The sequence below is a fragment of the Carcharodon carcharias genome, chromosome 17 (genome assembly GCF_017639515.1).
Source record: "Carcharodon carcharias isolate sCarCar2 chromosome 17, sCarCar2.pri, whole genome shotgun sequence".
NCBI lineage: Eukaryota > Metazoa > Chordata > Chondrichthyes > Lamniformes > Lamnidae > Carcharodon > Carcharodon carcharias.
The window spans coordinates 25,779,447-25,807,024 of record NC_054483.1 but is presented as its reverse complement, the minus strand read 5'-3'; the positions used below and the strand labels follow the sequence as shown (position 1 = coordinate 25,807,024).

The 27,578-nt window shown below is 46.9% G+C and overlaps 1 protein-coding gene across 1 annotated transcript; it reads right to left on the bottom strand.

Annotated features, from left to right (window-relative positions):
• Positions 1 to 14,757: 14,757 nt before the first annotated feature.
• LOC121289616 (nodal homolog 2-A-like) lies at positions 14,758 to 24,608 on the bottom strand. The gene is made up of 3 exons (XM_041209238.1): positions 24,293 to 24,608; positions 21,094 to 21,890; positions 14,758 to 14,910 (listed from the first exon to the last, which is right to left on the bottom strand). The coding sequence occupies exons 1-3, from the start codon at positions 24,606 to 24,608 to the stop codon at positions 14,758 to 14,760; spliced, it is 1,266 nt and encodes a 421-aa protein (XP_041065172.1).
• Between the last annotated feature and the right edge of the window lie 2,970 nt (positions 24,609 to 27,578).

Sequence of the window (27,578 nt, the reverse complement as noted above, 5' to 3'; positions counted from 1 at the left end):
GAAGCATACGGTAGTTTAGAAAGGCAGATTATTTTGATTTGTACAACAGTGCAGCTCGAATGACTGGCACAGTTTCTGCTGAAGAATGTAGTCTAGCTGCCCTCTGCTGGTGACTGCTTTCTTTCTCTCCTTTGAACATTCCTTTCTCAAAAGGGTGCAGCATTAACACGGTGGAAATGACAGTGGTAGATCGCATGTCCATGAAAGGAAAGATCTGGGAGTTATTACTCTGGCCAATACCAACCTAATGCCATATTCCTCTTGCAGCCCTGAGTTCTGCTGAAAAAAGGAATGACTTGTATTTATCCAGTACCTTTTACAACCTCAGACTCTCCCAAGGTGCTTTACAGTAAATAAAATACTTCTTCAAGTCATTGTTTTAATGTGAGAAATGTAGCAAACAATTTGTGCACAGCAAGATCCCATAAACAGCAAGGTTATAATTACCTAGTAATTTCTGTCGTACCAGTTGAGGGACCAATATCAATCATGGCACCAGGCAGAACTCCCCTGCTCTTCTTTGATATAGTGTCTTGGGAATTTTTTACATCCACCCAAGAAGCAGACTCAATTTGACTTTACATTGTACTTCCGAAGTATGCACGCTCAGATTTTCTCCCCAGCTTATTTGCAAATGCTGGTTATGTTCGTTTCTGTTGGTCCCATCAGTTCTCTACAATCAATAGTTGGGTAACACTAGAAACCGTAAAGGTTGCTGGGTTGGTTTGCTCTGGATGCCACCATTCAGAAGTGATGTAAAGTCACTCTGAAGTGTAACGCTACAGCACATTGATGCAGAAGCTATCAAATAACCAAGCCTTTCTTGTAAAAGTTAACTTGATATCACAGACATACCTCAATCCCAATGTGATGGGTAGATATCAACACAAGAGATCCCCGAAATCTGCCTGAATTGACAGAGCAACATATCCCACTCACTCAGAGTAATGGCAAGAAAAATTTTACAAATAATCTTGTGTTGTTTGTAGTGTTCAACTCTTCTGTGTTTGATGATGTTTGTCTATTGATTGCTCACCATGTGTGATTACTTAAGCCTGGATGTGGTGACTGAGAAAGAAAAATTATACTGTAGGCAAGCAGCTGGAAGCATGAGAGCAGACATTTTAAAGCATTGAATAAAATGCCTGTTCAGACATATAACCTGGAGTGTATCATCTCTGAGGCACAAAACACAACACTGTTCACTGTCACACTCATGCTGACTGACAATTGAAAAAGGTCCAGTGAAGGCACATTTCTCAGGTGTTTTGACAAGACCTGCAGTAATTGATGGATCAATGTCACTACAGATGATTCAGTTTCAGTGATCCTGTAATGACTATGTAAATCGCCAATAACAGACAGAACATGATGGCTTATCACACTTTAAATCGATTGTTCAGAGATTGTGTGCTGGGCCTGGACACTGGCATAAAGAGCCAGCAGTTCCTGTCCTTGTTTGCTGCCTGAGTATTAGATCTGAGCTGAGCAGACTGTTTTCTTTTCGCTGTCTCAGTTTAGCTTCTTGCTGCTGTGAGAATCTGACAGACATTTGTTTATTCACTGATCTTCTGAGGATGTGGATTGGAGGTAATCAGCCTGAACCAAGCTGGCTGAACATCTTCCTTCATTACTGTTTGGGGACAGGGTGGTGCTGAGATCTCAAAGGTGCTGCTTGCTTTGATACTGAGGCTCAGGTTTCTCCTGTTAAATTGCCCTTTTTATTTCTCTCTCTCGCTCTCTGCTGCTCAATCTCTTGGATTCAAACAGGCTCCTCTTAAAAAGCCCTGTGTATATTGCAGCTTTTACACAAATGCTGTGCAGTCTTGCCAGTCTCTCATTAAGACTGTGCGATGAATCTGGAGTGACAGTACACATCACAAAGTGACAAGCAGCAAGAGACACCCCATCGAATACATCCTCCCACATCACTGCACACAGTTACTGCAAAGCAAACTTGACAAAGTGTCAAATCTTCACTTTGTGTGTCGAGAAAAGGCTTTTGAGCCAGCTGCATCTTTCTTTTATTTATTCTCTCATGGGATGTGGGCATCGTTTTCAAGGCCAGCATTTGTTGCCCATCCCTAATTGCCCTTGAACTGAGTGGCTTCCAAGCCATATCAGAGGGGCAGTTAAGGCTCCACCACATTGCTGTGGGTCTGGAGTCACATGTTGGCCAGACCGGGTAAGGACAGCAGATTTCCCTCCCTAAAAGGACATGAGTGAACCAGATGGGTTTTTACATCAATCGATAATAGTTGTCATGGTCACTATTACTGAGATGAGCTTTATATTCCAGGTTTATTAATAGAATTTAAGTTCCACCAGCTGCCGTGGTGGGATTTGAACCCGTGTCCTCCCCAGAGCATTAACCTTGGCCTTTGCATTACTAGGCTAGTGACATTATGACAATGCCACCACTCCCCCAATCGGTAGAAAGAACAGCCATTTCATGCACAGGAAGATCCCACAAAGAACATTAGCCTGGGTCTCTGGATGACTAGTCCAGCGATATGAACACAATGCCACTATCTCACCATAATCTCTGCCCAGTGAAAGAGAAGGCAAGATTCACCTTTCTACAACATCTTTCACAACCTCAGAAGCTAGCCTGAAGTAAATGGCCCTATCAAACCCACAGTAACCCAGAATTCCCATTAAAAGAAAGGCTTGCACTTATATACAACCTTTCATGGCCAACGGATGTCCTAAAGCTTCATAGGCAGTGAAGTACTTTTGAAGTGTAATCAGCCAATTTGCGCACAGCAAGCTCCCACAAACAGCAATGTGAAAGTGACCAGATAATCTGTTTTAGTGATGTTGTTTGAGGGATACTGGGGATAACCAGGCGTGATGATGTGGTATTGCCGAGCCGATGTCATCACTCCATATTGTACATATGTGTGGGGGAGGGCTGGTTTTCAGATATTAAATAGTCTAAAAAAAAGTTAGAAACCAGCCTGTCAGGAGTGAAATTAGGAAACACTTGCCCACACACAGGGTGGAAGGATTAAGAAAATAGTATAAGCTCACAGCATTTAAAAAGTGCTTGGATGAGCACTTGAAATGCCATAATATACAGGGCTATGGGCCAAGCGCTGGAAAATGGGATTAGGATAGATGGGTGCTTGAAGGCCAGCATGGACATGATGGGCCAAAGGGCCTGTATCTGTGCTATATAACTCTTTGACTATTTCTCAAAGCACTTTACAGCCAATGAAACACTTGTAGTTTGGTCACTCTTCCACTGGGTCTTGGCTGTGTTCAGTGGGGAGCACTCATCTCTATCAGAAGGTTGTGGGTTAAAAATCCCACTCCAGCACCTGAGTACTACAGCCCACGCTGACACTATCACTGCTGCACTCTTGGAGGCGCTGTCTTTTGGATGAGATGTTAAACTAAGGCACTGTCTGCTCTTTTGGCTGGATGTAAAAGATACTTTGGCACTGTTTCGAAGAAAAACAGTGAGGTTATCCCCAGTATCCCTCAAACAGCATCACTAAAACAGATTATCTGGTCATTTTCACATTGCTGTTTGTGGGAGCTTGCTGTGCGCAAGTTGGCTAATTACACTTCAAAGGTACTTCACTGCCTATGAAGCTTTGGGACATACATTAGTCATTAAAGGTTCTTTATAAATGCAAATCTTTCTTTTATTGGGAATTCTGGGTTACTGTGGGTTCGATAGGGCCATTTACTTCAAGCTCTGTGGTGAACTGCAGCCCAGACTGATGGGGTGAAAGCCTCTTCTGTCAGCTGGCTTTTAGGATTCTCTACGGAATTAGGGTGTACAAGTTCTGGGGGGCGTGGACATACTGCAACATCAGTCTGAGGAGGCGAATGGAAAGAATGGCAGATTAGTGCTGTCGAAAGTACCAACCTGAAGTTAGATGACAGTCCTGTTGTGGGACCTTTATTTTGCATCTCACTGTCACGGTCAGTACTGAATATCTAAGATATTAAATATGACATTCCCCTGCACTGATAACGCACCCTGGAGAATGTTTCGTTTTTTAAATGCTCCTGATGTTTACATCCTGTTGGGTTGAGCGCGGTATACAGCCAGCAGTATAACTTAGACTTAACAATATAGATTCTAGACTTGTCTACTCCAAGGTACTCCTGGCTGATCTCCCACATTTTACCCTCCATAAAGCCCCACAACACTCTGAGACATCCGTGCTCTGCTAATTCTGGCCTCTTGTCTCTTGTATGTCCCCAATTTTCGTCACCCTACCATTGATGGCTGTGCCTTCAGGTGGGCTCCAAAGTCTGGAATACCCTTCCGACAACTCTCCGCCTCTCTCTGTCACTTACCCTCTTTCAGATGCTCCAAATATCTTATGTGGTTCGATGTAATACTTTATTTCCCCATGCTCCTGTGCCACGCCTTGATATGTTTCGTGAAGTTAAAGGTGCTATGTAAATATAAGCTCTTGTTGTATAAGTCACACCCATCTCAAACCAGTCACTGATGTACAGCCGTGCGTTTGTCACAGGATATATCACATACTCCATTCTCTCATGGTGATGAGCTGTTGGGTGTCAATCACAGGACTTCCATCCAATGTGTCGCAACTGTTAATCCAGAACAGGAGGTCTTCACACAGCAGACAGAAATAGAGACTGTGATTGTTCTCCTTTGGGTTACCTGCTACAGAGGGAGAATGGAAGCAATTCAGAATAAAAGACCCACATGAGAGGAGATATAATAAGACATGTTCAGGGTTATGCAGAGACTTGATTCAAGTGAATAGAGAGAAAATATTTTCGCTGGGAGTAGGGTCAGTGAGTAAAGGACACAGGTTTAAGATCTTTGGCAAAGGAGGAGTTGAGGACTTTTTTTTAAAGTAAGTTGCTGTGATCTGGAATGTGCTGCCTGAAAGGGCAGAGGAAGCAGATGCAATGGGAAATTTCAACAGGAACTTGAATATGTGTTTATAAAAGTAACATTTGTGGGACTACAGGGAAAGTGATGAGAGTGGCACTAATAGTCGTTTGATAGTACAGAGCTTGAGTATTTCTGAAAAAAGAGACATGTTGAAACTTTTTGTCTTGCACGCATCAGGACACTTCGCAAGAATACCAATATCAGAGGAAAAAAACAACAATTTATACTGTATGAGAAGAGCATGCTGATTGGTTGGCAAGTGGACTCTGATAGGTAGAGGTGTTGCCATGGAGAATGCAACAGTGGTGGTTACTGACAGTCAGCGGGTATTCTGATGAGTGCAAGAAGCAAAGCTTCAACATGTCTCTTTTTTCAGCAACACTCATGAGATAGTCCTTTATGAACACAGTTACGATGGGCTGAATGGCCACCATCCATGCTATATAATGAGTTTGTGTGTCAAAAATCAAGGTACATGAAGCTCACATCCCATTGCGGGGCCAAGGAATGCTCTGGAGCCACCAACTCATTACGTAAAATTGAGAATTGAATGTGATTTTCTGTGATGGTAAACAAATAGGGTTTTCTCAGTGTCGCCCACATCCCTAGAATAGACAAGGCAACTCAGAAGGGATCTAATGAGGTATCTTGAGGTGACAGCTGTGGCTCAGTAGCAGTCTCACCTCTGTTGCTGGGTGGTAGGTTCAAGTCTTGCTCCAGGGTACTTGAGCACATGATTCAGGCTGGCACTTGGTGTAGTACTGAGGGAGTGCTGCACCATCAAAGGTGCCCATCGTTTGAATGAGGTGTTAAACTGAGGAATTTGAACATCTAGGTGGATGTAAAAGATCCCCTGCCAGTATTTTGAAGAAGAGCAGGTTATTCTGGACCAATATTTATCTCTCAATCTACATCAGATGAACTGCTTATTATCACATTGCGATTCATGGGAGCTTGCTGTGCACAAATTAACTGCTGGGTTTCCCACATGACAACGGAGATGACACTTCTTGGTTGGTTAAAACGAGCTTGTGGACTTCCTGAGGTCATGGAAGGTGCTGTGGAAACACAGAACTTCATTTTTTTCCTTTTTGCTAGCATGACAGTTTTGAAATGGGGAATTTGGGAGGTCTGCAAGCTCAGGGGGATGATGGTCTAACAGGCATTTGGTGCGAATCAGGATATGAGGCAGCAGAGGTTTGGATGTGCTGAAGTTTATGGAGGGTGGAATGTGGGAGGGCCAGCCAGGAGAGCGTTGGAACAGTCGAGTCTGGAGGTGACAAAGGCACAGAGGAGGGGTTAAAATGTCGCTGCTGATCGTCTAACAAAAACAGATGCGGGTGGGAAACACACAGAAAACAAGTGGCAGTTTCTCCTGCAGAGGCTGATGTGGATTGAACTAATCTCCATTAGTCTGAACAAACAAATAGGTGTCTGGCTTCAGAGCAGAGCAGAAAGGGATGTTTATATTGGGGCTGGCTTGGCTGAATGCTTTTGTTGCTGTCATTGAGAAATGAGATTGTGATGTGCATGTGCAGCAAAGTTTAACACAATATTCTGTTCAATGCTGTAAGGGGTTTAAAACGATAGAAAGGGTACACCCGAGTCTTCAATCGGAGGGATCACCCGGGCTGGGAGTGAATGACTGTGAGCAGATGGATGTGGACTAGAACTGGGATTGGTACCCAGACCCATCAGCAAAGGCTTGCAACTTGAAAATTGGGGGAATGTCAAAAAACCACCAGCCTGTTCATGATATGTCTGTAACGGTGACAGTGATGGGAAAATTAACTTGAGCTATCAGGACAGATGGCACAGGAGCAGAGAGGCTGAGAAGAGGTTTGGAGCAGAGTTTTGGAATGTGAACTAGGGCAGGCTGTTTCCTCTGGCTGGCGAGTTGGGGACAAAAGATGTCATCGATTTAAAATGAGGAGTTGTCAAAGAGAAATGAAGTTAATGTGGACAGTTAGTGGTTATTGCCTTACGCAAGGGGATGCTTAAAGCAGACACCAGAGGTTTGGGGAAATACAATGAATATTTGAAGCACTGGGGTTTGTTTGGGATTGAGACAGGAAAATGGGGAGAGACCAGGGCAGTGGGATTTGTTTGGGATTGATACCGGGGCTTTGGAGGATAGGGGCTGTGGGATAAATTGGGAATGATACAGGGCTAAGGGGAAAGAGTGAGACAATGGGATTAATTTGGGATTGATACAGGGCTATGGGGAGAGAGTGGAGCAGTGGGATTAGTTTGGAATTGATACAGGACTATGAGGAGAGAGTGGGGCAGTGGGATTAGTTTGGGATTGATACAGGGCTATAGAGAGAGCGAGGAAGTGGGATTCGTTTGTGATTGATACAGGGCTATGGGAGAGAGCAGGGCTGTGGGATTAGTTTGGGGATTGATACAGGGCTATGGGGAGAGAGTGGGGCAGTGGGATTAGTTTGTGATTGATACAGGGCTATGGGGAGAGAGTGGGGCAGTGGGATTAGTTTGTGATTGATACAGGGCTATGAGGAGAGACTGGGGCAGTGGGATTAGTTTGGGATTGATACAGGGCTTTGGCGAGAGTGGAGCAGTGGGATTAGTTTGTGATTGATACAGGGCTATGGGGAGAGAGTGGGGCAGTGGGATTAGCTTGTGATTGATACAGGGCTATGAGGAGAGAATGGGGCAGTGGGATTAGTTTGTGATTGATACAGGGCTATGAGGAAAGACTGGGGCAGTGGGATTAGTTTGGGATTGATACAGGGCTGTGGGGAGAGAGTGGGGCAGTGGGATTTGTTTGTGATTGATACAGGGCTATGGGGAAAGAGTGGGGTTGAATGTTTGTCAGGCAATGGGGAAGGGGGGTGGGGGTGCAGAGGGGAAAGGGGCAATGAGGAATGGCAAGGTGCAGGGGAGAGAGTGAATGGGAGGGGATGAAGGGGCGTAGGGAGGGTGATGAAGGGGAGGACAAGGGGGAGAATTGGGGAGGGTGGTGCTTTGAAAAACTACAACTCAATAAGCAGTAATTTCCAGGAGAAAGGTTAATTTAGAACAACAACTTGCATTCATATATCTCCTTTAAGACAATAAATCACTCCAATGTGCATTTATAACACTCCAGGAGCATTAATATCTCAGCCATTCTCAACTCTCGGCCTCTGTCCAGGCTCTTGTCACGTGTAGAGTACTGAATCATGCCTATCCTCTGGCTGAGAATCCCTGTTCCTTTTTAATCAAGGCCTCTCTGATGGAAAGCATCATCTATTCCACTACAGCAGATGGCACTTATTTCAAACACCAAGAGTTGCTTGGGGTGAGCTTTGGCCAGCACCATGGGCAGTCAACGCATGAGGCAAAGGGCCCGAGAATCTATTTGGATTGAGAGAGGGAGTTGGGCCAGGACACTGGAGAGAAGTTCAACTTTGACCCGCACTACGAGAGCTTCCCCTGGATCTTAAGAGACTGATGAAGCCTCAGTGAATGTTAGAAATGCAGGTCCCTTTAACAAGCTTCAGAGCGGATTGAGATCAGCTGACACTCATTGATGCCTGTATTTAAGAGCTGGATTTTTCCTGTTGTTGTGTTTGCTTTTGGATAGGGAGAGGAGCCAGAAGGGAGGAGTGGAAATAGGTGTTTGTACTGAACTAGAGTGTAACAATAAAACAGTTGTGATTCACACAATGTCTTCTGCTGCTTGATTCGGTCAATATATTCGCCTATTAAACACTCAGTGCTATGCTCAAGTGTCAAACTGGATATGTGCTGCAGTTTTAAATCAGGGATTGATTCAGCAACCTCTAAGTTAGAGCAAGAGTGTTACTGAGCCAAACTGAAGAGAGGCCCAATCCTTCTGGATTTTGGGAAGAGCTGCAAATGAAGCCAGAAATGTCTGTCCACCATTTGATGAATACTGCCAGGTTCTGCATGGGGAGGGGGGTGCGCAGTTGTTTGGGGAAGCATGATCCACCTTTCTCCTCAAGGAAAGACAGTTCACGACAGCTGAACACAGAGCAAAAGGTGTCAATGGGCTCAGTGGGTCACAAACCTGCTTCTGAGTCCAAGGGTTGTGGTTTCAGGTCCCACTCCAGAGAGTTAAGCGTGAAATCCCCGCTGACACTCCACTGCAGTACTGAGGGAGTGCTGCTCTGTCAGAGTTACCATCTTTCGGATGAAATGTTAAAGCGAGACCCCATGTGCCTTCCCGGGTGGGTGTAAAAGACCTGAGGACACCATTTCAGAGAAGAATAGGGGGGTCCTCCCAGGTGTGCTGGGCCAATGTTTGTAATTCAACAGCAACGCTGAATCAGATGATTTGTCCATTGTTTCATTGCTGTTTGTGGGAGCTGGTTGTGCTCAAATTTCTGACATTACTACAGTGACCACACTTCACAAAGTTCTTCAGTGGCTGTGAAACATTTTTGAACACCCCGAGGTGGCGGGAAGTGCTGTAGAAATGCAAGTCCTTTCTTGCCTTCACTCTGAATGACAGAGGAACTCTGAGGTCTCTGCATCGCTCCTGCTTGGATAACTCCACAACAGACAATGAAATAAGTGAGTGATTTCTCAGGGCTGTGAGCAGCTTGTGTGAAACAGGAAAAGGAATCATTTGGTCAGACCACTGACAGTGACACACAGATGAACCCGACATTCAATAACACACACACACACACACACGTGTGCTCACACTGACACATGCACCCACACACACACACACAGACCCACACTGAGGCACACACAAACACATGCAGCTGCTCATGTCCCACATACACACACACACAGGTGTCATACAGATAGACACGCGCAGCCACACACAGATGTATGGACAGACACATGCACAGCCACACATTTGCAAACACCCCCAGGGGCACCCGGACTGATATATAGAGACATGAGCGTTGCACCATGTTCCAAGCCATTTCACAGGGACTTCAACAATAACAATTTTACACTGAGCCACATAAGGAGATATTAGATTCAGAAAAGCTGAGTTGCAGAGCAAAGCTCACTTTTCAACTCTCACATCACACACCCCGCACCCCCACCGCACAACCTCAGTGGCAACCTCTGAGGACCATGTCCCCTCTTTCAGGGGTAATGGCTCACTCGTATTTCCTGCACAAACCATCATTTCTCTATGGGACAGACGTGTATTTCACACAGTACCAGATGCAAAGCTGAGCTAGGCCTGTGTAGCTGCCATTGTGCAATGTTCCTGAAGCAGTCTTACCTGACAATGCATGCATAGGCAAAAACATAGGCAGCAAATGGGAGCATTAGCTCCCTGCAGGATACTACCATGAACAGACACAAAGAAAGCCACTTTGATCCCTTCTTAGTTGTCCTTCACTGACAGATGTTTATTATCTCCATTGGTCCGAGGTGTCTGTTGCAAGTTAACTTGAATAGGGGACTGGGTTGCTCTGCTCTTTAACCCTGAGACCTGGGTTTGAACGGACTCAGACAGAGTGCTGTGATCTGATGAAATGCTCTCTTGACTGAAATTAACTCCCGTTCCAGCACCCCTCAATTTTAAATTCTCAACCTTGTGATCAAATCCCTGCACGGCCTCAGCCCTTCCTAACTCTGTCATCTCCTCCAGTCCCTGGAGCCATCCAAGATCTCTGTCCTCCTCCAATTCAGGCCTCATGAGCATCCCTCGCTTCCCTTGCTCCACAACTGGTGGCCAAGCGTTCAGCTGCCTGGGCCCTAAGCTCTGGAATGCCCTCCGTAAACCTCTCTGCCTCTCCCTCCTTCCTACATTTATATAAGAAATAGGCGCAGGAGTAGGCCATTTGGCCCATCGAACCTGCTCTGCCATTCACTAAGATAGCGGATGATCTGATTGTGGCCTCAACTCCGCTTTCCTGTTTGTCCTGCATAATCTTTCACTCCCTTGTAGATCAAAAACCTCTCTAACTCAGCCTTGAATATATTCAGTCACCCACTGCTCATTGTGGAAGAGAAATTTGAAAGGTTAGCGACCCCTTGAAAGAAGAAATTCCTCCTCATCTCCATCTTAAATTAGAGATCCCTTATTTTGAAATGTGTGCCTAGTCCGAGTATCCCCCACGAGGAGAAACATCCTCTCAGCATCCACTCTGTCAAGTTCCCTCAGAATCTTAGATGTTTCAATAGGATCACCTCTTATCCTTCTAAACTCCAATGGGTATCGGTACACCCTGCTCAACCTCTCCTCATTAGATAATGTTTGAGATGCTCTTTAAAACCTCCCTCTTTGAGGAAGCCTTTGACCACCCATCCTCGTATCTCCTGAAGCGACTTGCTGTCGAATGCATCATTACGCACCTGTGAAGCACTTTGGGATGTTACTCCTACATTCAAAGTGTGATATAAAAGGGGAGTTGTTGTTGCCATTGACTGACTGACGTGGGCTGAGTGTGAGCAGTCTCAGTCCATGTCCGAGTGTGTGCTGGCCTGAAATGATAACTGGGATGTAAGCTGCCATTCGCCAGCCACAGAGAAACTCTAGGCTAGCCAGTCGAGGAATTAGATACATCTCGCTTTGACACTGATGTGACTGTACTGCTGAGGGCTGCAAGTGGAATCGGAGCCCGGATATAGTGAATCCTTCCATTCCTGTAAGCTGGACATCACACAGTGCCAAGTACTGTGCTGTATCTGACAGCAAAGCTGGAGAGGAGAAGGCTGGGAGAAATCCAACCACAGTGATCAGACGCTTCCCCACTGAGGTGAAATGTACAGCACCTACACCTCCTCCCCACCTTCTCCTCACACATTCACCCCACTGTTCTCCAATGGGTCCGCGTACACCAATATCACACACACATCACCACAGCCAGCTCCAGAGAGGCACCAGGGCAGTGCCAAAGTGGCTTTGACCCACCCACAAAGCTGTCAGTCCCTGCCTCCCCTTAGGCACCCCCTAATTGACACCCTGCTATGTACTTGCACCCCACGCCCGCCACCCATAACCACTGAGGCTCTTTTGATAATGTTGGAGGTGCTGTCCCTTGGTGAGACATTAATCCCAGGCCCTCTCTAGTGGATGTAAAAAAACCCCACAGCCACTATTTTGAAGAAGGACAGGGGAGTTCCCCCTCCCACCCACCCTGCTGTCCTGGACAATATTTATCCCTCAACCATTATAACTAAAACCGATTCTCTGGGCATGATCACATTGTTGTTTGTGGGAGCTTGCTGTGCGCAAATTGGCTGCTGCTGCATGACAACTGTGACTATGCTTCAATAAGTATTTCAGTGGCTGGGAATACTTAGAGCCATCCTGAGATGATAAAAGGCATTGCATCCATGTGCTTCCTGTCTTTCTATGTACATAGACACATGTACAATGGGACTGAATATTTTACTTATGCTTTTCCTGCCACAGACATATTCCTGGGAATAGCTGCCTTGGTCTTTTTTTTTAAAGGGGTTCGATTTGGTCACTTTTCTGGGATTCCCAACAGATTCCTGTTGTGCCAGCTAAATAAACATGTTCTCCCAGAGAGCCAGACAGACAAGGGAGGGAAAAGGACACGACCTCTCACACATCACCATTACACCGACCCCTGGAGCAAGTGGCCAGAGCAGGCACTGACCGTCAGGCAAACCACCACCTGTTTCATCTCAGGGAATATTATTTGTCGAGTGTAAACTAGCTCCCACTCAGTGGGTACCCTGTAAACTCATAGATTATCTACTTAGAGCTGCAAAACTAACATTTTTATCAGACAAAGGGACACTGCTTCTGAAAAGCTTTCCTTAAAGAATAACAACTTGTGTCTGCGTCACTTAATGTTCAGATAAATAGTCCCAGGCTGCTTCTTGGAGGCAAAGGAAGAAAAATGGACATTGACTGGAGAGCCATTTACTCAGTCATGGAGTCAAGGAGGAGACCATTGGGTCCTTTGTGTTCATGCTAGAAGGGGTTTTAAGGGGGTCCTTAAAGGAAAGGTGAAGGGTTTTGGGGCATGAATTCCACAGCACGAGGCCTTGGTGATTAAAGACATGGACATGGGGTGAAGAGAGGGGAAGGAATGCACGTGAGGCCAGAATCAGAGGGATAACGAAGAGGTAAATGAATTGGGGAGGAGCGAAGCAATGGGCAAAAAGATGTGCATTTGTATCAGCACCTTTCATAACCTCAGGGTATCCCAAACCTCTTTACAACCAGTTAAATGTTTCTCTTGTACTGTACCCACTGTTGCAACCAGAATTTGCAACTTGAGGCAATGTTTGGTGTTTTTGGGGTGGGGGTGGGGGAAGGGATGCAGGGTCTTGTGCAGGTCAGCAATCACTCAGGAGCTGCTACCTGAGACCAGGGGTGAAGCAGGTCATGAGCAACTGAGTTGAATGAGTTGAAGTTTATGGAGGGTGAGAGACAGGAGGCCAGCCAAGACAGTGGTGGAACAGTGGAGCCAAGAGTTGACCACAGGCAAGGAGGAGGGTCTTAGTCAGTGTTGGGAGAATAGCTTGCTTTATATTTTCATATTTTGAAGCGACTGAGTCTTATTCAGAATAACTCCCCCCAGCCCCTACAGCCTTGCAACCAAAAGTTGTCCAGATGCCTGTGCAGGCACTGGGAAGCATTAGGCTGTTTGGCCGTGGTTGGCTTCACCTCAGCATGTTCTCACCTTGATGGGGAGCTTGGCTGGTCTCCCTGCCCTCCCCAGTTTGTGGTACCCTGACTGCTGCCTCTCCCAGTGCACAGATGTGGAACCTTATGATTAACCGGAAACATTAGGCCAGGATGACCTATCACCTCACTGCACTGGCCCTGCTCATTGTAGCACTGAGGAGCCATTAGCAATGGGAAATCACTTGGTGCCAGCTTGAGGGTCACAACAAATGCCATTGCGTTCTGGCCGCAAGAGATGTGAGCTCGCACCCACCTGTGGAATCTGAGTATGATGTTACCTAATAACTTGTCCAAGGCAGGTGCGTGTGTCAGTGAGTGAGCTTGTGTGCGGTGAGTTATCACTGAGTGTGCAAATGGGTATGCGTGGAGCGTGTGTTGGTGGGGGGAGGATGTGCTTAGGAGGAAAGATTTGTTCAAAATTCAGCCGGTTGTGCAAATTATTTTCCATTTGATCATTGTGTGTTTCCATGCACTCAGTGCCAGAGGACCATTCACACTTGCTGCTCAGCAAGTGCACACCTTGTTTGAGAAGGGTCAACATGGTCAGATAAATAATCTTCCAATTCAGAAATAATAAACTGGGAGTGAGAGCGGTTCCAGTTTGTTTTGTTTCAGTACCAATCTCCAGAGAGATACTTTGTACCTGTAGGATAATTTCATCCAGTGTTAAAATTCAGCACTGTCTAAACACATTAAGTTTCAATTCTGATGTTTAATCTGCTACTGGTGATTTCCCATTCATAAAATGGTTTAAATTAACTGAGGAGGAAAAGTAGCTTCCATCAATCATGATGAAAGATTGACACAGGACATAAGGAAGCCATTCAGCCCATTGTGCATCTGTCAGCTCTTTAAATGAGCTGTCGAATTAGTCCCACGCCCACTTCACCCCCAAAGCCCTGCAAACCATTCACTTTCCAGAATGGATCAAGCCTCCATCTGTGTGAGAGATCTACAATGATATGGAACAAAGTGGGTAAATGGAACTGGGGTACAAATCAGTGATAATTGAATTAAATGGCAGAACAGGACCAAGAGGCTGAATGGCCTCCACCTGTTTCTTAAGATCTAGTTCATATCCTGATTTATTGATGTACAGTAGTCCACACAGTAGAGTGAAGACAGTTTTATGTCACCTTTATTCAACACGTATATAAAAATATATAATTTTATAGTCTATATACTGCATTAATTATTTACTTTAAAATAATATTTTTAAACAGAAGTCTTTCCATTCCGGGCCTTTGATGGGCTTTGATCAGTGACACCCACACTCCTCCACGATCATGTCCTTGTGATGGCTCAGCACCACCTCCCATTCCTTGTAGTATAACATGGACAAAGAGCTCATCTTGACCGGCACACAGGACGTACAGGGCACACGTTCTGGCTGAAAGGATTTCAGCAAACTCTGCAATTAAAAAAAAGAGATTGTGAGAGGGAGAGAGATCAGAACAAGTTCCTTTTGCACTCTGAGGACAGAGAGGAAAAGAGTAGCAATGGCAGCTTGACTTTCCTGTGAAGAAAGTTCCTCTGAGCAGAGGAGTTTACAGGAAAATTTAATCGAGTTGCTCAAAATTGTGAAGGCTTTGGGTAAGAGTAGAGAGGGAGAAAGTAGTTGCATTGATCAGTAACCAGAGAACGTAGATTTCAGATAATTGGCAAAACAATCAGTGGGAAGATGAGGAGAATTTTTTTAGACAGTGCGTTGTTCAGATCTGGAACGTGCTGCCTGAAAGGGCGGTGGAAGCAAATTAATCGTAACTTTCAGAAGGGAATTGGATAAACACTTGAAAAGGAAACATTACAAGACAATGGAGAAAAGTCAGGGGAGAATGGACATAATTGGATAGCTCTTTCAAAGAGCCAACACAGGCGTGATGGACTGAATGGCCTCCTTCAACTCTGTACAAGTGACTGGTGATGAGGGACCAGGACAGTGAGCAGGGGACGAGGAGATTGGGAGCTTGGTTGAAGGGATGCATTTTGAGAAGCTTCCTAAAAGAGGAGATGGGGGGTATTCAGGAATAGCAACCCAGGAGTAAAAAACACGGTGAAGTGATCCAAGCAAGCGAAGGCCAGTGTTGGGGTAATGGTCTGCCAAGAAAACACAAGAGCGGGGAATGCGGAGATCAGTGTTTGGAAGGACTATAGGACCATGGGAGATTGTTGGAACAAGGCTGGGCCAGGCCATGGAGAACTCTGAAATGGCACAACATAACACAGTGAGCAAAGAGCAAAGCAGGACTTTGTGTGGGATAGGGTACAAGTTTTGACCAAGTTGCGAGTTTAGGAGATGAAGGAGAGAAGAGGAGAGCGCTGGAGAAGTCAGCTCTAGAGCTGTGAAAGGCTTTAGGTATGAGACCTTCAGTGGGGAATACTCTGAGGTTGGCAGGGGAGAAAGCAATGCTGCTGTGGAGGTCATAAACTGACTTGGAAATATATCACCGTTCCTTCACTGTCACTGGGTCAAAATTCTGGAACTCCGTCCCTAACAGCACTGTGGGTGTATCTACACCACATGGACTGCAGCGGTTCAAGAAGGCAGCTCACCACCACCTTCTCAAGGTTAATTAGGGATGAGCAAAAAATGATGGCCTAGTTAGTGGTGCCCGCATCCCTTGAATGAATAAAAAAAAAACTATGAAATGCAATGGACAGGATAGCCTTGGGATATTGTTTTAAATTTCAGTCACTTTGACACTGGGAGATTGACCTCTGCCTATGCGACAATGTGCAGGGCTGATTCCAGCTCCCTTATCCCAGAAATAGAATCCTGGGTCCAGTTTGTCATGGGCCTACGCCATGATAAGGGAGCCTGACCTTGGAGTCGGAACTAAAACCATTCTGGTGTGAACACACCTGGGGTGCACAACTTGCGGACTTGCAATTGACTTAGTGGGGAAATGATCCTCAAATGGAGGTTAAGGAGGAGCTTGTCATTGGAAGAGTGGTGAAAGTTTGGAATAATAGGCCTGGTGGGAATGTTTGCACATAAACCGGGATATTCCGATAGAACCTTGAGGGACTTTAATGGGCTGAATGGCTTCATTCATCCTTGACTTTTCTTCCAGTGCTTGCAGCTTCATTGAGAACCTGGGTAATCCGTGGAGCCACTGGTAGAGAATGAGTGAAGCAAGATCAGTCAGGAACTTTTTAATCATTCATTCATGGGATGTGGGCAATAAAAGCTGGCCCAGCCAGCGATGCCCTAATTCCCCTTGAGAAGGTGGTGGTGAGCTGCCTTCTTGAACTGCTGCAGCCCATGTGCTGTTAGGGAGGGAGTTCCAGGACGTTGACCCAGCAACTATAAACAGATAAAAGTATTATACAAAGACAGCTCTGAGTTAAAAGACTGAAAAAAGCAAATCCTACTTTGGGAGCAAATCTGGCTTATTATTCATTGTCAGGATGTGAGCATCGCTGGCAGATCCAGCATTTACTGCTCAAACTGAGAAGGTGGTGATGGTGGTGATGAACCACTGGGAGTGGTTTGTACAACTCACTGACTCGGCCACGACTGAGCACAGTTAAGAGTCACAAGCTGGAGTCACATATTGTCCAGACCAGGGAAGGATGGCATCTTTCCTATCTGTAAGGACGTGAAGGAACTGGTTGAGTCATCAGTCTAAAGACTGATCTGAAGATTGCTCCTGCCCTATCGGTAGATTCTTATAGAAGGTGTTTTTGAAACAATATCAGTGGCTTGCATCCAGACTTCCACTCAGCACTGATAACTGGTCTGCCTCCTCACCCACATGCTGAAAGTGGTTCCCTTTACACAGTCAGCTTCACCCATATCACCATGCTTTGAGCACAGGAGCATTCAGTGATACAAGGGAGAGACAACCCCTCAGCTGTCCAAAATCCAGACCAACAGCAAATGATTAAATTGATGGTAAATATTTCAAGGGGCTAACCATAGTGAAATGAATGTTGTGCGGTATATGAAAGCACAATTAGACTGGGTCATCATCAAAGGATGAGGGGAGAGAGAACGAGATAGAAGGGTTTTGGGAGTGAATTTAAGAGAATTGAGTGATCACAGGTTTAGTTTACAATCCTTTGGGCAGTGTACACAGGAATTATCTTGTCCGGACTGTCAGTCTCCAGTGATCGAAACCTGGATGGTTTCTGAATCGAGTTTTGAATCGAAAGGACGTGGAAGATTCTGAAACCGAGGTTTGAGTATATAGATTATGTGGGGGAGCTGCGGGAGATAGTAACTGTTAACAAATTAAATATAAAACATCAAAATATTAAAAGAGACATGAAGCAGAGGGAATGTAGGAAAGAAAGAGAGGTGCTGATACTGAAGGTTCATGGAAAAATGTTTGACATTTGAGAAGTGTTAATCCAGAGATATTAGTTCCATTTTTACAATGGCTGAGCTGAATATGTAAAAGGGTTAACTTTAACTTTGATAAAAACAAAAAACTGCGGATGCTGGAAATCCAAAACAAAAACAGAATTACCTGGAAAAACGCAGCAGGTCTGGCAGCATCGGCGGAGAAGAAAAGAGTTGACGTTTCGAGTCCTCATGACCCTTCAACAGTTCTGTTGACCTGCCAGACCTGCTGAGTTTTTCCAGGTAATTCTGTTTCTGTTTTTAACTTTAACTTTGGTTGTTTGTGCTAAATGGATTTGACACGTCAGGAGAGATCTGTGAATGGCAGCTCAGTTCAGTGCTCAGCAAAGGACTTAGTTTCATACCCTTACGCCCTCATCTCAATGAATTTCAGGCTCGGCACGATGATGCTGAACTCTTCTTCCACTGCCTTCGTCTCCGTGTTCACTTCTTTGGGCAGGAGTCCTCTCCCCGTTCAACGGATCCTTTTACCCACCTCCAATATTCTCCCTCCACCTGGACCCCTCCCTCTGGATTCTTACGTTCTCTTGACCTGTTCATTGAGAACTGTCAGTGTGACATTAGTGGTCTCAATTTCTCTACTCCTCTCACCCATTCTAACCTGTCTCTCTGTGAACTTGCTGCACTCCGTTTGCTCAGGTCCAACCCTGACATTGTCATCAAACCTGCTGACAAGGAATGAAGGAAAGAAAGAGAGGTACTCATACTGAAGGTTCGTGGAAAAACGTTTGACATTTGAGAAGTGTTAATCCAGAGATATTAGTTGTATTTTTACAACTGCTGTTGTTGTCTGGCGCACTGACCTCTACCTCACAGAGGCTGAGTGTCAACTCGCAGACACTTCCTCCTACCTCTCCCTGGACCATAACCCCACCACTGAACATCAAGCCATTGTTTCCAGGACTGTCACTGACCTCATCTCCTCTGGAGATCTTCCTTCCACAGCTTCCAACCTCATAGTCTCCCAACCTCGGATGGCCCGCTTCTACCTCCTACCCAAAATCCACAAACAGGACTGTCCCGGCAGAGCGATCGTGTCAGCCTGTTCCTGCCCCACAGAACTAATTTCTCGCTATCTTGACTCCATTCTCTCTCCCCTTGTCCAGTCCCTTCGCACCTACATCCGTGATTCCTCTGACACCCTACATCATATCAACAATTTCCAGTTCCCTTGCCCCAACCACCACCTCTTCACCATGGACGTCTAATCCCTCTACACTTCCATCCCCCACCGGGATGGTCTGGTGGCTCTCCGCTTCTTCCTCGAACAGAGGCCCGAACAATCCCCATCCACCACTACTCTCCTCCATCTGGCTGAACTTGTTCTCACACTGAACAATTTCTCCTTTAAATCCTCTCACTTCCTCCAAATAAAAGGTGTGGCTATGGGTACTCGCATGGGCCCCAGCTATGCCTGTCTCTCTATGGGGTATGTGGAACATTCCTTGTTCCAGTCCTACTCCGGCCCCCTCCCACAACTCTTTCTCAGGTACGTCGATGATTACTTCGGTGCTGCTTCATGGTCTCGTCAGGACCTGGAAAAATTTATTAATTTTGCTTCCAATTTCCACCCCTCCATCATTTTCACATGGTCCATCTCTGACACTTCCCTTCCTTGACCTCTCTGTCTCAATTCCTGGCGATAGACTGTCCACCAATATCCATTACAAGCCTACCGACTCCCACAGCTACCTCGACTACAGCTCCTCACAGCTGGCTTCCTGTAAGGACTCCATCCCATTCTCTCAGTTCCTTCGCCTCCGTCGCATCTGTTCTGCTGATGCCACTTTCAAAAACAGTTCCTCTGACATGTCCTCCTTCTTCCTTAACCGAGGTTTTCCACCCACGGTGGTTGACAGGGCCCTCAACCGTGTCCAGCTCATCTCCTGCGCATCCGCCCTCACACCTTTCTCCTCCCTCCCAGAACCATGATAGGGTCCCCCTTATCCTCACTTATCACCCCACCAGCCTCCGCATTCAAAGGATCATCGTCCGCCATTTCCGCCAACTCCAGCATGATGCCACCACCAAACATCTTTCCTTCACCCCCCTTGGCGGCATTCCGTAGGGATTGTTCCCTCTGTGACACCCTGGTCCACTCCTCCATCACTGCCTACACATCAACCCCCTCCCACGGCACCTTCCCATGCAACCGCAGAAGATGCAACACCTGCCCCTTTACTTCCCCTCTCCTCACCGTCCAAGGACCCAAACACTCACTTCAAGTGAAGCAGCATTTCATTTACACTTCTCTCAATTTAGTCTACTGCGTTCGTTGCTCCCAATGCGGTTTTCTCTACATTGGAGTGACCAAACGCAGACTGGGTGACCGCTTAGCAGAACACCTTCGGTCTGTCCGCAAGCATTACTCAGACCTCCCTGTCGCTTGCCATTTCAACACTCCACCCTGCTCTCATGCCCACATGCCCGTCTTTGGCTTGCTGCATTGTTCCAGTGAAGCTCAACGCAAACTGGAGGAACAGCACCTCATCTTCCGACTAGGCACTTTACAGCCTTCTGGACTGAATATTGAGTTCAACAACTTTAGATCATGAAGTCTCTCCTCCATCCCCACCCACTTTCTGATTTTCCCCCTCCTTTTTGTTTTTTCCAATAATTTCTATATTATTTTTCTTTTCCCACCTATTTCCATTATTTTTAAATGTATTTCCATCTATTGTTTTATCTCTACCTTTTAGACTTTTTTGATTCCTTCCCCCCACCCCACCCCCACTAGGGCTATCTGTACCTTGCTCATCCTTATTTCTACCCTTAATTAGCACATTCCTTTAGATAATATCACCACCTTCAACACCTCTTTGTCCTTTTGTCTGTGACATCTTTTGGTTATCTCCACCTATCACTGGTCCCCTACCTAGCTCTTCTTGTCCCAATCACCCCCCCACCTTAAACCAGCTTATATTTAACCCCTTCTCTATTTTTAATTAGTTCTGTTGAAGAGTCATGCGGATTCAAAACGTTAACTGTACTCCTAACCACCGATGCTGCCAGACCTTCTGAGTTTTTCCAGGTATTTCTGTTTTTGTTTTGGATTTCCAACATCCGCAGTTCTTTGCTTTTATATATAAGTGAATGGCAGCTGATCTGATACTGTCTGTTTAACGTTGTCACTCAAACTCACAATTACCCCTAAAACAGACCCTTTTCCAATAATTCTGGATCAAATGCTCTCCCAGGGAAGTGAGGGTGTCTCTTCCTTCTCACCTGCATGTACGCATGGTTGGTTGGCATGAAAGTCTCGTCCAAGGGTGAGGGACATTCTCCCCCACATCTGTAGGCATTGAAGGTTTTGGGGTATATGACCCATCCTCCCCAGCCGATCTGGTCAAAGTTCACTTCCATGTCCATCCGTCGACACAGGGACTGGTCTCGCACTGATGTGCTGTTTCCCATGTTCAGTCTTTCCTTCCTGTTTCTTTTCTGCCTCCTGCTGTTGCCATCCTCGCTGTCCTTGGCTGCTGCTTGGAACTTGGAGTGTTGCACAGTCCTCAGGAGTGTGGAGGAGACCCCCCCTGCCTCCGTTCTGTTCCTCTCGAAGAACACCACCATCATGATCTGCTCTGCGCTCCTGTGAGGGGGCTTGCTCTGGCTGCCCATCGCTGCCAGCTTGGCAAACTTCTCCCACAGGCGCTGGTGGTGCTCCTTGTTTCCCTGGCAATCTTCGGAGGGAGGCTGCTGAAGACCCTGTCTCCCAGGTGCCTCATGCGGAGGGGACTCCTGGCTCAGCCAGCTGCTCAGGAGGCTGGTGATGTTGAATACCTTCCAGTTTGAGCTGATGGCTGAAGGGTTCGCAGCGAAGGAGCCAAGAGGCAAGCGATCATGGCACATCCTGTTGCTGTTGCACTTGTAGCTGTGGCTGTGGTTGATGAGAACTGTGGTGTTGTGACAGGAGGAGAATGGAGGCAGCCGAATTCTGAGCTCGGCAAACTGCACAGAGGCACGGTCGGCAATGGAGGTCATGTCGAAATCAAACGTCCAGGTCCCTCCACTGTGATTCCAACCTGAAAGAGAAAGGGTTTGAGTTATAGAAGCTTACAGCACACAGGGAGGCTATTTGGCCCTTTGAAAGAGTAGTCATGCTTAATCCCATAACCCAGCTCTTTGTCCAGAACCCTGGAAGTTCTTCATCCTCAAACACCCTCAAGTAGAAAGAACATAGACATTGTTCAACAACGAAAGGTGAAGGTCCGCTTATTTCACCTTCTGCCATCATGCCAGTTGCATGATATAACGATAATGGAGTCAACAAAGCACTCCATCTTATCAATTATCCTGCACCAGAACCACCCCCACCCCCCCTCCCCCAACACACACACACACCCTTCCACCCCCAGTGATGGAGCGAGTTACAATCTAGGTCCAAAGTTAAGCTGTTCCTCCAAACTCCACCATGATTGGCTTTCCCAGCTCAGGTGATGGTCATGTGAATGGCCAACATTCAGTGTTACAGTTCACTTGCAAACAATGGCCATTTGGGTAAGGGGGTGAAACGTTGACTGGGGCCTCCAAAACCCCAATGATGGAAGAAGGTAAGAAAGTGGATGGAAACTGAAATCAGAGAAGGATAGATGGTCAGCTCCTTCATAACTGCCTCGATTGTTTTTCACCCATTGTGTGTCAGCCAATGAAAAATATCAAGAAATGAAATGGTGAGGAAGAGACACTAATTGACTAGAAATTAGTCATAATTTTCACATCAGTGTTGGTGCAAACTTTCCCCCAAAGCTTAAAGGGTTAAATGGTGTGAGCAGGTTGGATAAACTGAGCTTGTATTCTCTTGAGTTGTAAAGGATGGGGGATTAGCTGATCAAGGTACTTAACATGTTGTTAGGAGGTTGATATTGAGAAAGTATCTCCTTTGATGCAGGAATCAAAAAGACAAGGGGACATAATCATCAAATTAAAGCCAAGCTGTTTTTGGAATGAAATCAGGAAGCATACCTCCACTCAGTGGGTAACAGGAATCTGGAATCTCTTCCCCCCATGAAGGTTGTGGATGTTGGAATTGGACCTAAAGATTGAGACCATAGGACGTGCGTGAGGTCAGAGCACAAGGCAGGTAGATGGGATTAAGATACAGATCAGCCAGATTGAACATAATGGCAGAACAGGCTCAATGGGCTGAATGGCCTCTTTCTAATCAGCTCTGGTGCCATGTTCACGTTTGAATGGGTTTCTCGATAGATTTGAAAATGATTTGGAAGGGTGTGTCAAGATTTATTCGAGTGCTACCGCAATCTCAGTGGAGACTCTGGTGCGGTGCTGAGGGAATGCTGCCCTGTCAGAGGTGCCATCTTTCAGATGAAACATTCAACCAAGGGCAGTCCACCCTGTCAAGATCCCATGGTCGCAGGTCCTCCCCAGGGTTCTGGCCAATCACTGCCATGCTGATTCTCTGGTTGGTAGCCCATTGCCTGTTGCGGGATCTTACTATGTGAAAATGGTCTGCCACATTTTCTGCATGGCAACACGGACTACACTTTCAAATGCACTCTGGGCTATTCCGAGGTGGCGAAAGGCGCTACCTCAATGCGAATTCTTTTCTCCAAAGTAAGGTTCTGAAGAACTGTCAGGGGCCAGTCTCTCCACAGACACTAACAGATCTGGTACGAGGGGCTGAATGGCTCTGTGAGCACTGTCTGATTCGGTGTGTCTGCACCTCCTTTTGGGGGGGTGGGGAGGGGTGATGCTTTCTGATGGAAGTCCAGCTGCTGCTGAAGAGAACACTAACATTACCAATAACATGGACCCATGACTGAGGGCTGGATTAGTCTGTGCGAAAGGGAGGGAGCAGGATCCCGGTGAGCCTGTCAGCCGGGCCGGCTATCCGGCAGCTCGCTGCGAGTGCTCAGGCTGTCGCACTCTTGCCCGGACAGATACTGCTGTCAGCTCCTCATCATCCCCTGTCCTGCTCATGGGCTCGGGGGAGGGGGACATCTGGCTTCAGGACCCCTGGAGGGTTTGGGGTGGGAACAGAGTCCCAAAGGGAATTTCACAAGGAGGAGCAGCGAGCGAAATAGAGAGAGAGACCAAGGTTTCACCAGTTTGACTTCAGGACAATCAAAATGCTGCGGATGCTGGAGATCCGAAATATAAAAAAAAACAGAAAGTGCTGGAAAGAAATCTCAGCGGCTCTGGCAGCATCTGTGCAGAGAGCGAGAGAGAGAGAGACAGAGGTTCACCCTTCCCAGTTTGTGTGACTCTTCAGAGCTGTTCCCGTTCTGAAGGAGGGTCACAAGGACTCGAAACGTTAACTCTGTTTCTCTCTCTCTCTCTCTCTCTCTGCACAGATGCTCCAAATCCGCAGTATTTCGCTTTTCTGGTCACGTTCCCAGCCTGTGTGACCCTTCCCCAGTTTCTCCAGCCCCCGTCTCCCTGCCCCCCTGGATCATGGAAGCCTTACCTCTGGCCAGGAGGCTGACCACTTGTCCCGCCTGGAGGAGGGCGGTGTGCTCCGGGGCTGACATCTGAGCGCCTCCCCTCCCGCTCACTGCCCGGTACAGCTCGATCATGTACAGGTGGCTCTGCCTGGGCCCGGCTCCCCTCACCCTCGGCTCCCTTCTCTGTGCCCTCCCGGCTGGCTGGCGCTGGCTGCCCTGCTCCTGTGCCCGGCTCGGAGCGCCCAGGAGCCCGGCACCCAACAGGAGGAGGGTGACCCAGGTTGCGAGGCGCTGCTGCTGCTGCTGCTGCTGCTGCTGGAGGCGGCGACGACGAGACATCCTGGGGTCCCGAGCAGCGGAGACTGAAGCGCCAGAGAGTCAGGGCTGCTCCTTATGTGCACACGCTCAGCTCTTTGATCTGACCGCCTCGCCACTGCCTCCCGATGGCACAGAACTCATTTCCTCACCTCAATACACACAAGTTCAGTGTCCCCAGTCTCAGATCACAGCCCCCTGTACCACAAACATCCCACCCCCCTCCCACCCACCCCCCCACCACCCCCACAATGCGGATGAAGAGTCCATACAGACTCGAAACGTTGACTGTCTTCCTTTCCACAGATACTGTCACAGACCGGCTGAGTTTTTCCAGCTATTTTTGTTTTCGTCTCATCACAATAAACCCTGTTCCATCCTGAATCTTCACCCTCTTCCCAACCACCCACCCCCCCCCCCAGCTCTCTCTCTCTCTCTCTCTCTCTCCCCCCCCCCCCCCCCCCACCAAGAAAAATCCCTCTTCCTCGCCGGGCAGAAGTGAAAACTGGCAGAGGATCCAGCCTCGAATCAGCAGGAGAGAGTGAGATGTTCAATTGGGGCCGGCGGGGGCGATACACCCCCTGAGAAACCCTCCTTTTTTTTTTGTTCAATCTTCCAAAGAGGGATTTGTCCGTTTGACGGTGAACTGTCGCGGTGATATGTAAGAGGGGGGAGGCTGTGAGATTATAGAGGTTTGTGACATGAACCAAAATCCTGATTGACCCGTTTGTGGGTGAACTGAGTCATGTTGGGAGTGATGTGGACTGAGGGTTTTGAGCTCGTTGTCCTCGACTCATCCAGTTCATCCTCAACAAAGAGAAAAAAATACCTGGAAAAACTCAGCGGGTCTGGCAGCATCTGCGGAGAGGGACACAGTTAACGGTTCGAGTCCGAATGACTCTTCAAACAGAAGTCATACGGACTCGAAAGGTTAACTGTGTTCCTCTCCGCAGATGATGCCAAACCTGCTGAGTTTTTCCAGGTGTTTTTATTTTTGTTGTGGTTTGCCAGCATCCGCAGTTTTTTTTTGTGCTTTTATCCCAGTTCATCCTCACTCTCCCCAGCTCCCTGGAAAAGCCCAGTTCCCCTTACTCCCGAGTACTGGCTATAGAGAGAGAGAGAGAGCAGGGAGCTGTGAATTCAACTGTCCGGTGTTCGGGCCCATAATCAGATTAGTTTTGTCCAGATTAGATCATTCTATAAAGAGCGGCCTCATTCGATCCAAACCATAATCCGTCCCAAATAACCGACTTTATCATCACCCTCTTTATCATCTCTCTCTCTCACCCAGGCTGCCTCTTCCCCCCGTTGAGACCATGTCCATAACTCGGCACCTACAAATTAGACAGGAGGTGAGGCCTGAAATGCTCCACAAATGCAAACGGAAAGCTGTAGAATTAGGAATTAAACTCGGAAAGCCGGCAGAGTGACTTGCAGGTCCCAGCACGTTCACTGCTGGGGATGGGAAGGGACACATTTCATCCCAGTCAGGGTGTGAGTTACCGGCCCCTTTGAAATGAGCAGCGCAAACGACCTGCTAATGGTTCAAAATGTACTGGGCGGCTTCATTTCATTATCCGCTCATTTCTCTCTCTGGTGTCAGCTACGCTGCACAATTCCTTTGTGATCAGATTCCACCCCCACCCCCACCCCCACCCCGCCCAAAATTCGCAATCAGGTGCAACAAAAGCTCCGCAAATTCTGTGCAAAGCGTGGGACTTTCAGACCAGTCACTTCAGCAGCGTTTCTGAAAATGTTGTCACAACCCCTGGCGGTTCAGCCCATGTGGGGAAGTGATGTTGCTTCAGCAGGTCAGGACTCATCCGAACCTTGTTTTCTTTTTCAAGTCTATTCCACCCCCCCTCACCACCCCCCTCCCCCCCACCCTCCCCGCACCCGGTTTGTCAAACACTCCAACTGAAGTTCCAATTCAATGTATTGAATTGAATAGGCCAGTAACGGGCCATTCAGCCCAACTGGTCTGTGCTGGCCTTTGCGCTCCGCACGAGCCCCCTGCTACCCGCCCCCCTTCCTTCATCTCACCCCATCAACATAGCCTTCCCAATCCTGGGATAAATGAAGAGTCCATACAGACTCGAAACGTTAAACTCTGTCTTTCTCTCCACAGATGCTGTCAGAGCTGCTGAGTTTTTCCAGCAATTTTTGTTTTTGTTTCAAATTTCCAGTGTGCGCAGTATTCTGCTTTTAGCATATCCTTCTCTTCCTTCCTCCTCATGTGTCTATCCAGCTCCCCCGTAAATACATCTATCCTATTCGCCTCAACCACTCCATGTGGGAGTGAGTTCCACATTCTTCCCACTCTCTGGGTAAAGAAGTTTCTCCTGAGTTCCCCATCGGATTTATCAGTGACGTTCTTGTATTGATAATCCCTCGCTTTGGACTCCCCTGTAAATGCAAACACTTTCTCCAAGCCTAATTCGTCTAGATTCTAAAAACTAGAATGCCGAGACAGATTCAGGATTCCGGTTGAAAACCTGCAAGGATTTTTGAGGTTCCAGGGGACAGCTTGCACTCGAATCTTCAAGTTTGAATTCTGATTGGAAAATGACCAGCGGTCACAAGATTGCAGTCCGATGCTGGCCTGCTCCAGCTGAAATGCTGATGCTTTTGAGGCTCTGCTGCGTGGTTTCCATTGTGAAAAACTGGACATTTTTAAAAATCAAAATTGGGTGAAATAGGCTGAGCCATTAAAGGGTTAACACTAAGGTAAAAGCAAAATACTGCTGATGCTGGAAATCTGAAACTAAAACAAAAATAGCCGGAAAAACTCAGCAGGTCTGACATTATCTGTGAAGAGGAACACAGTTAATGTTTCCAGTCCATCTGACTCTTCACCAGAAAGATTTTGTCATTACTATTATTGCCCCAGCTGCTGACTCCAGGAATTAACATTCCTGTGAAGGTCAACCAAGAGACAAAAGCCCATGAGTGTTTAATAAAAGAATAGATACTATTGTTTCTTTACTGTTGTTG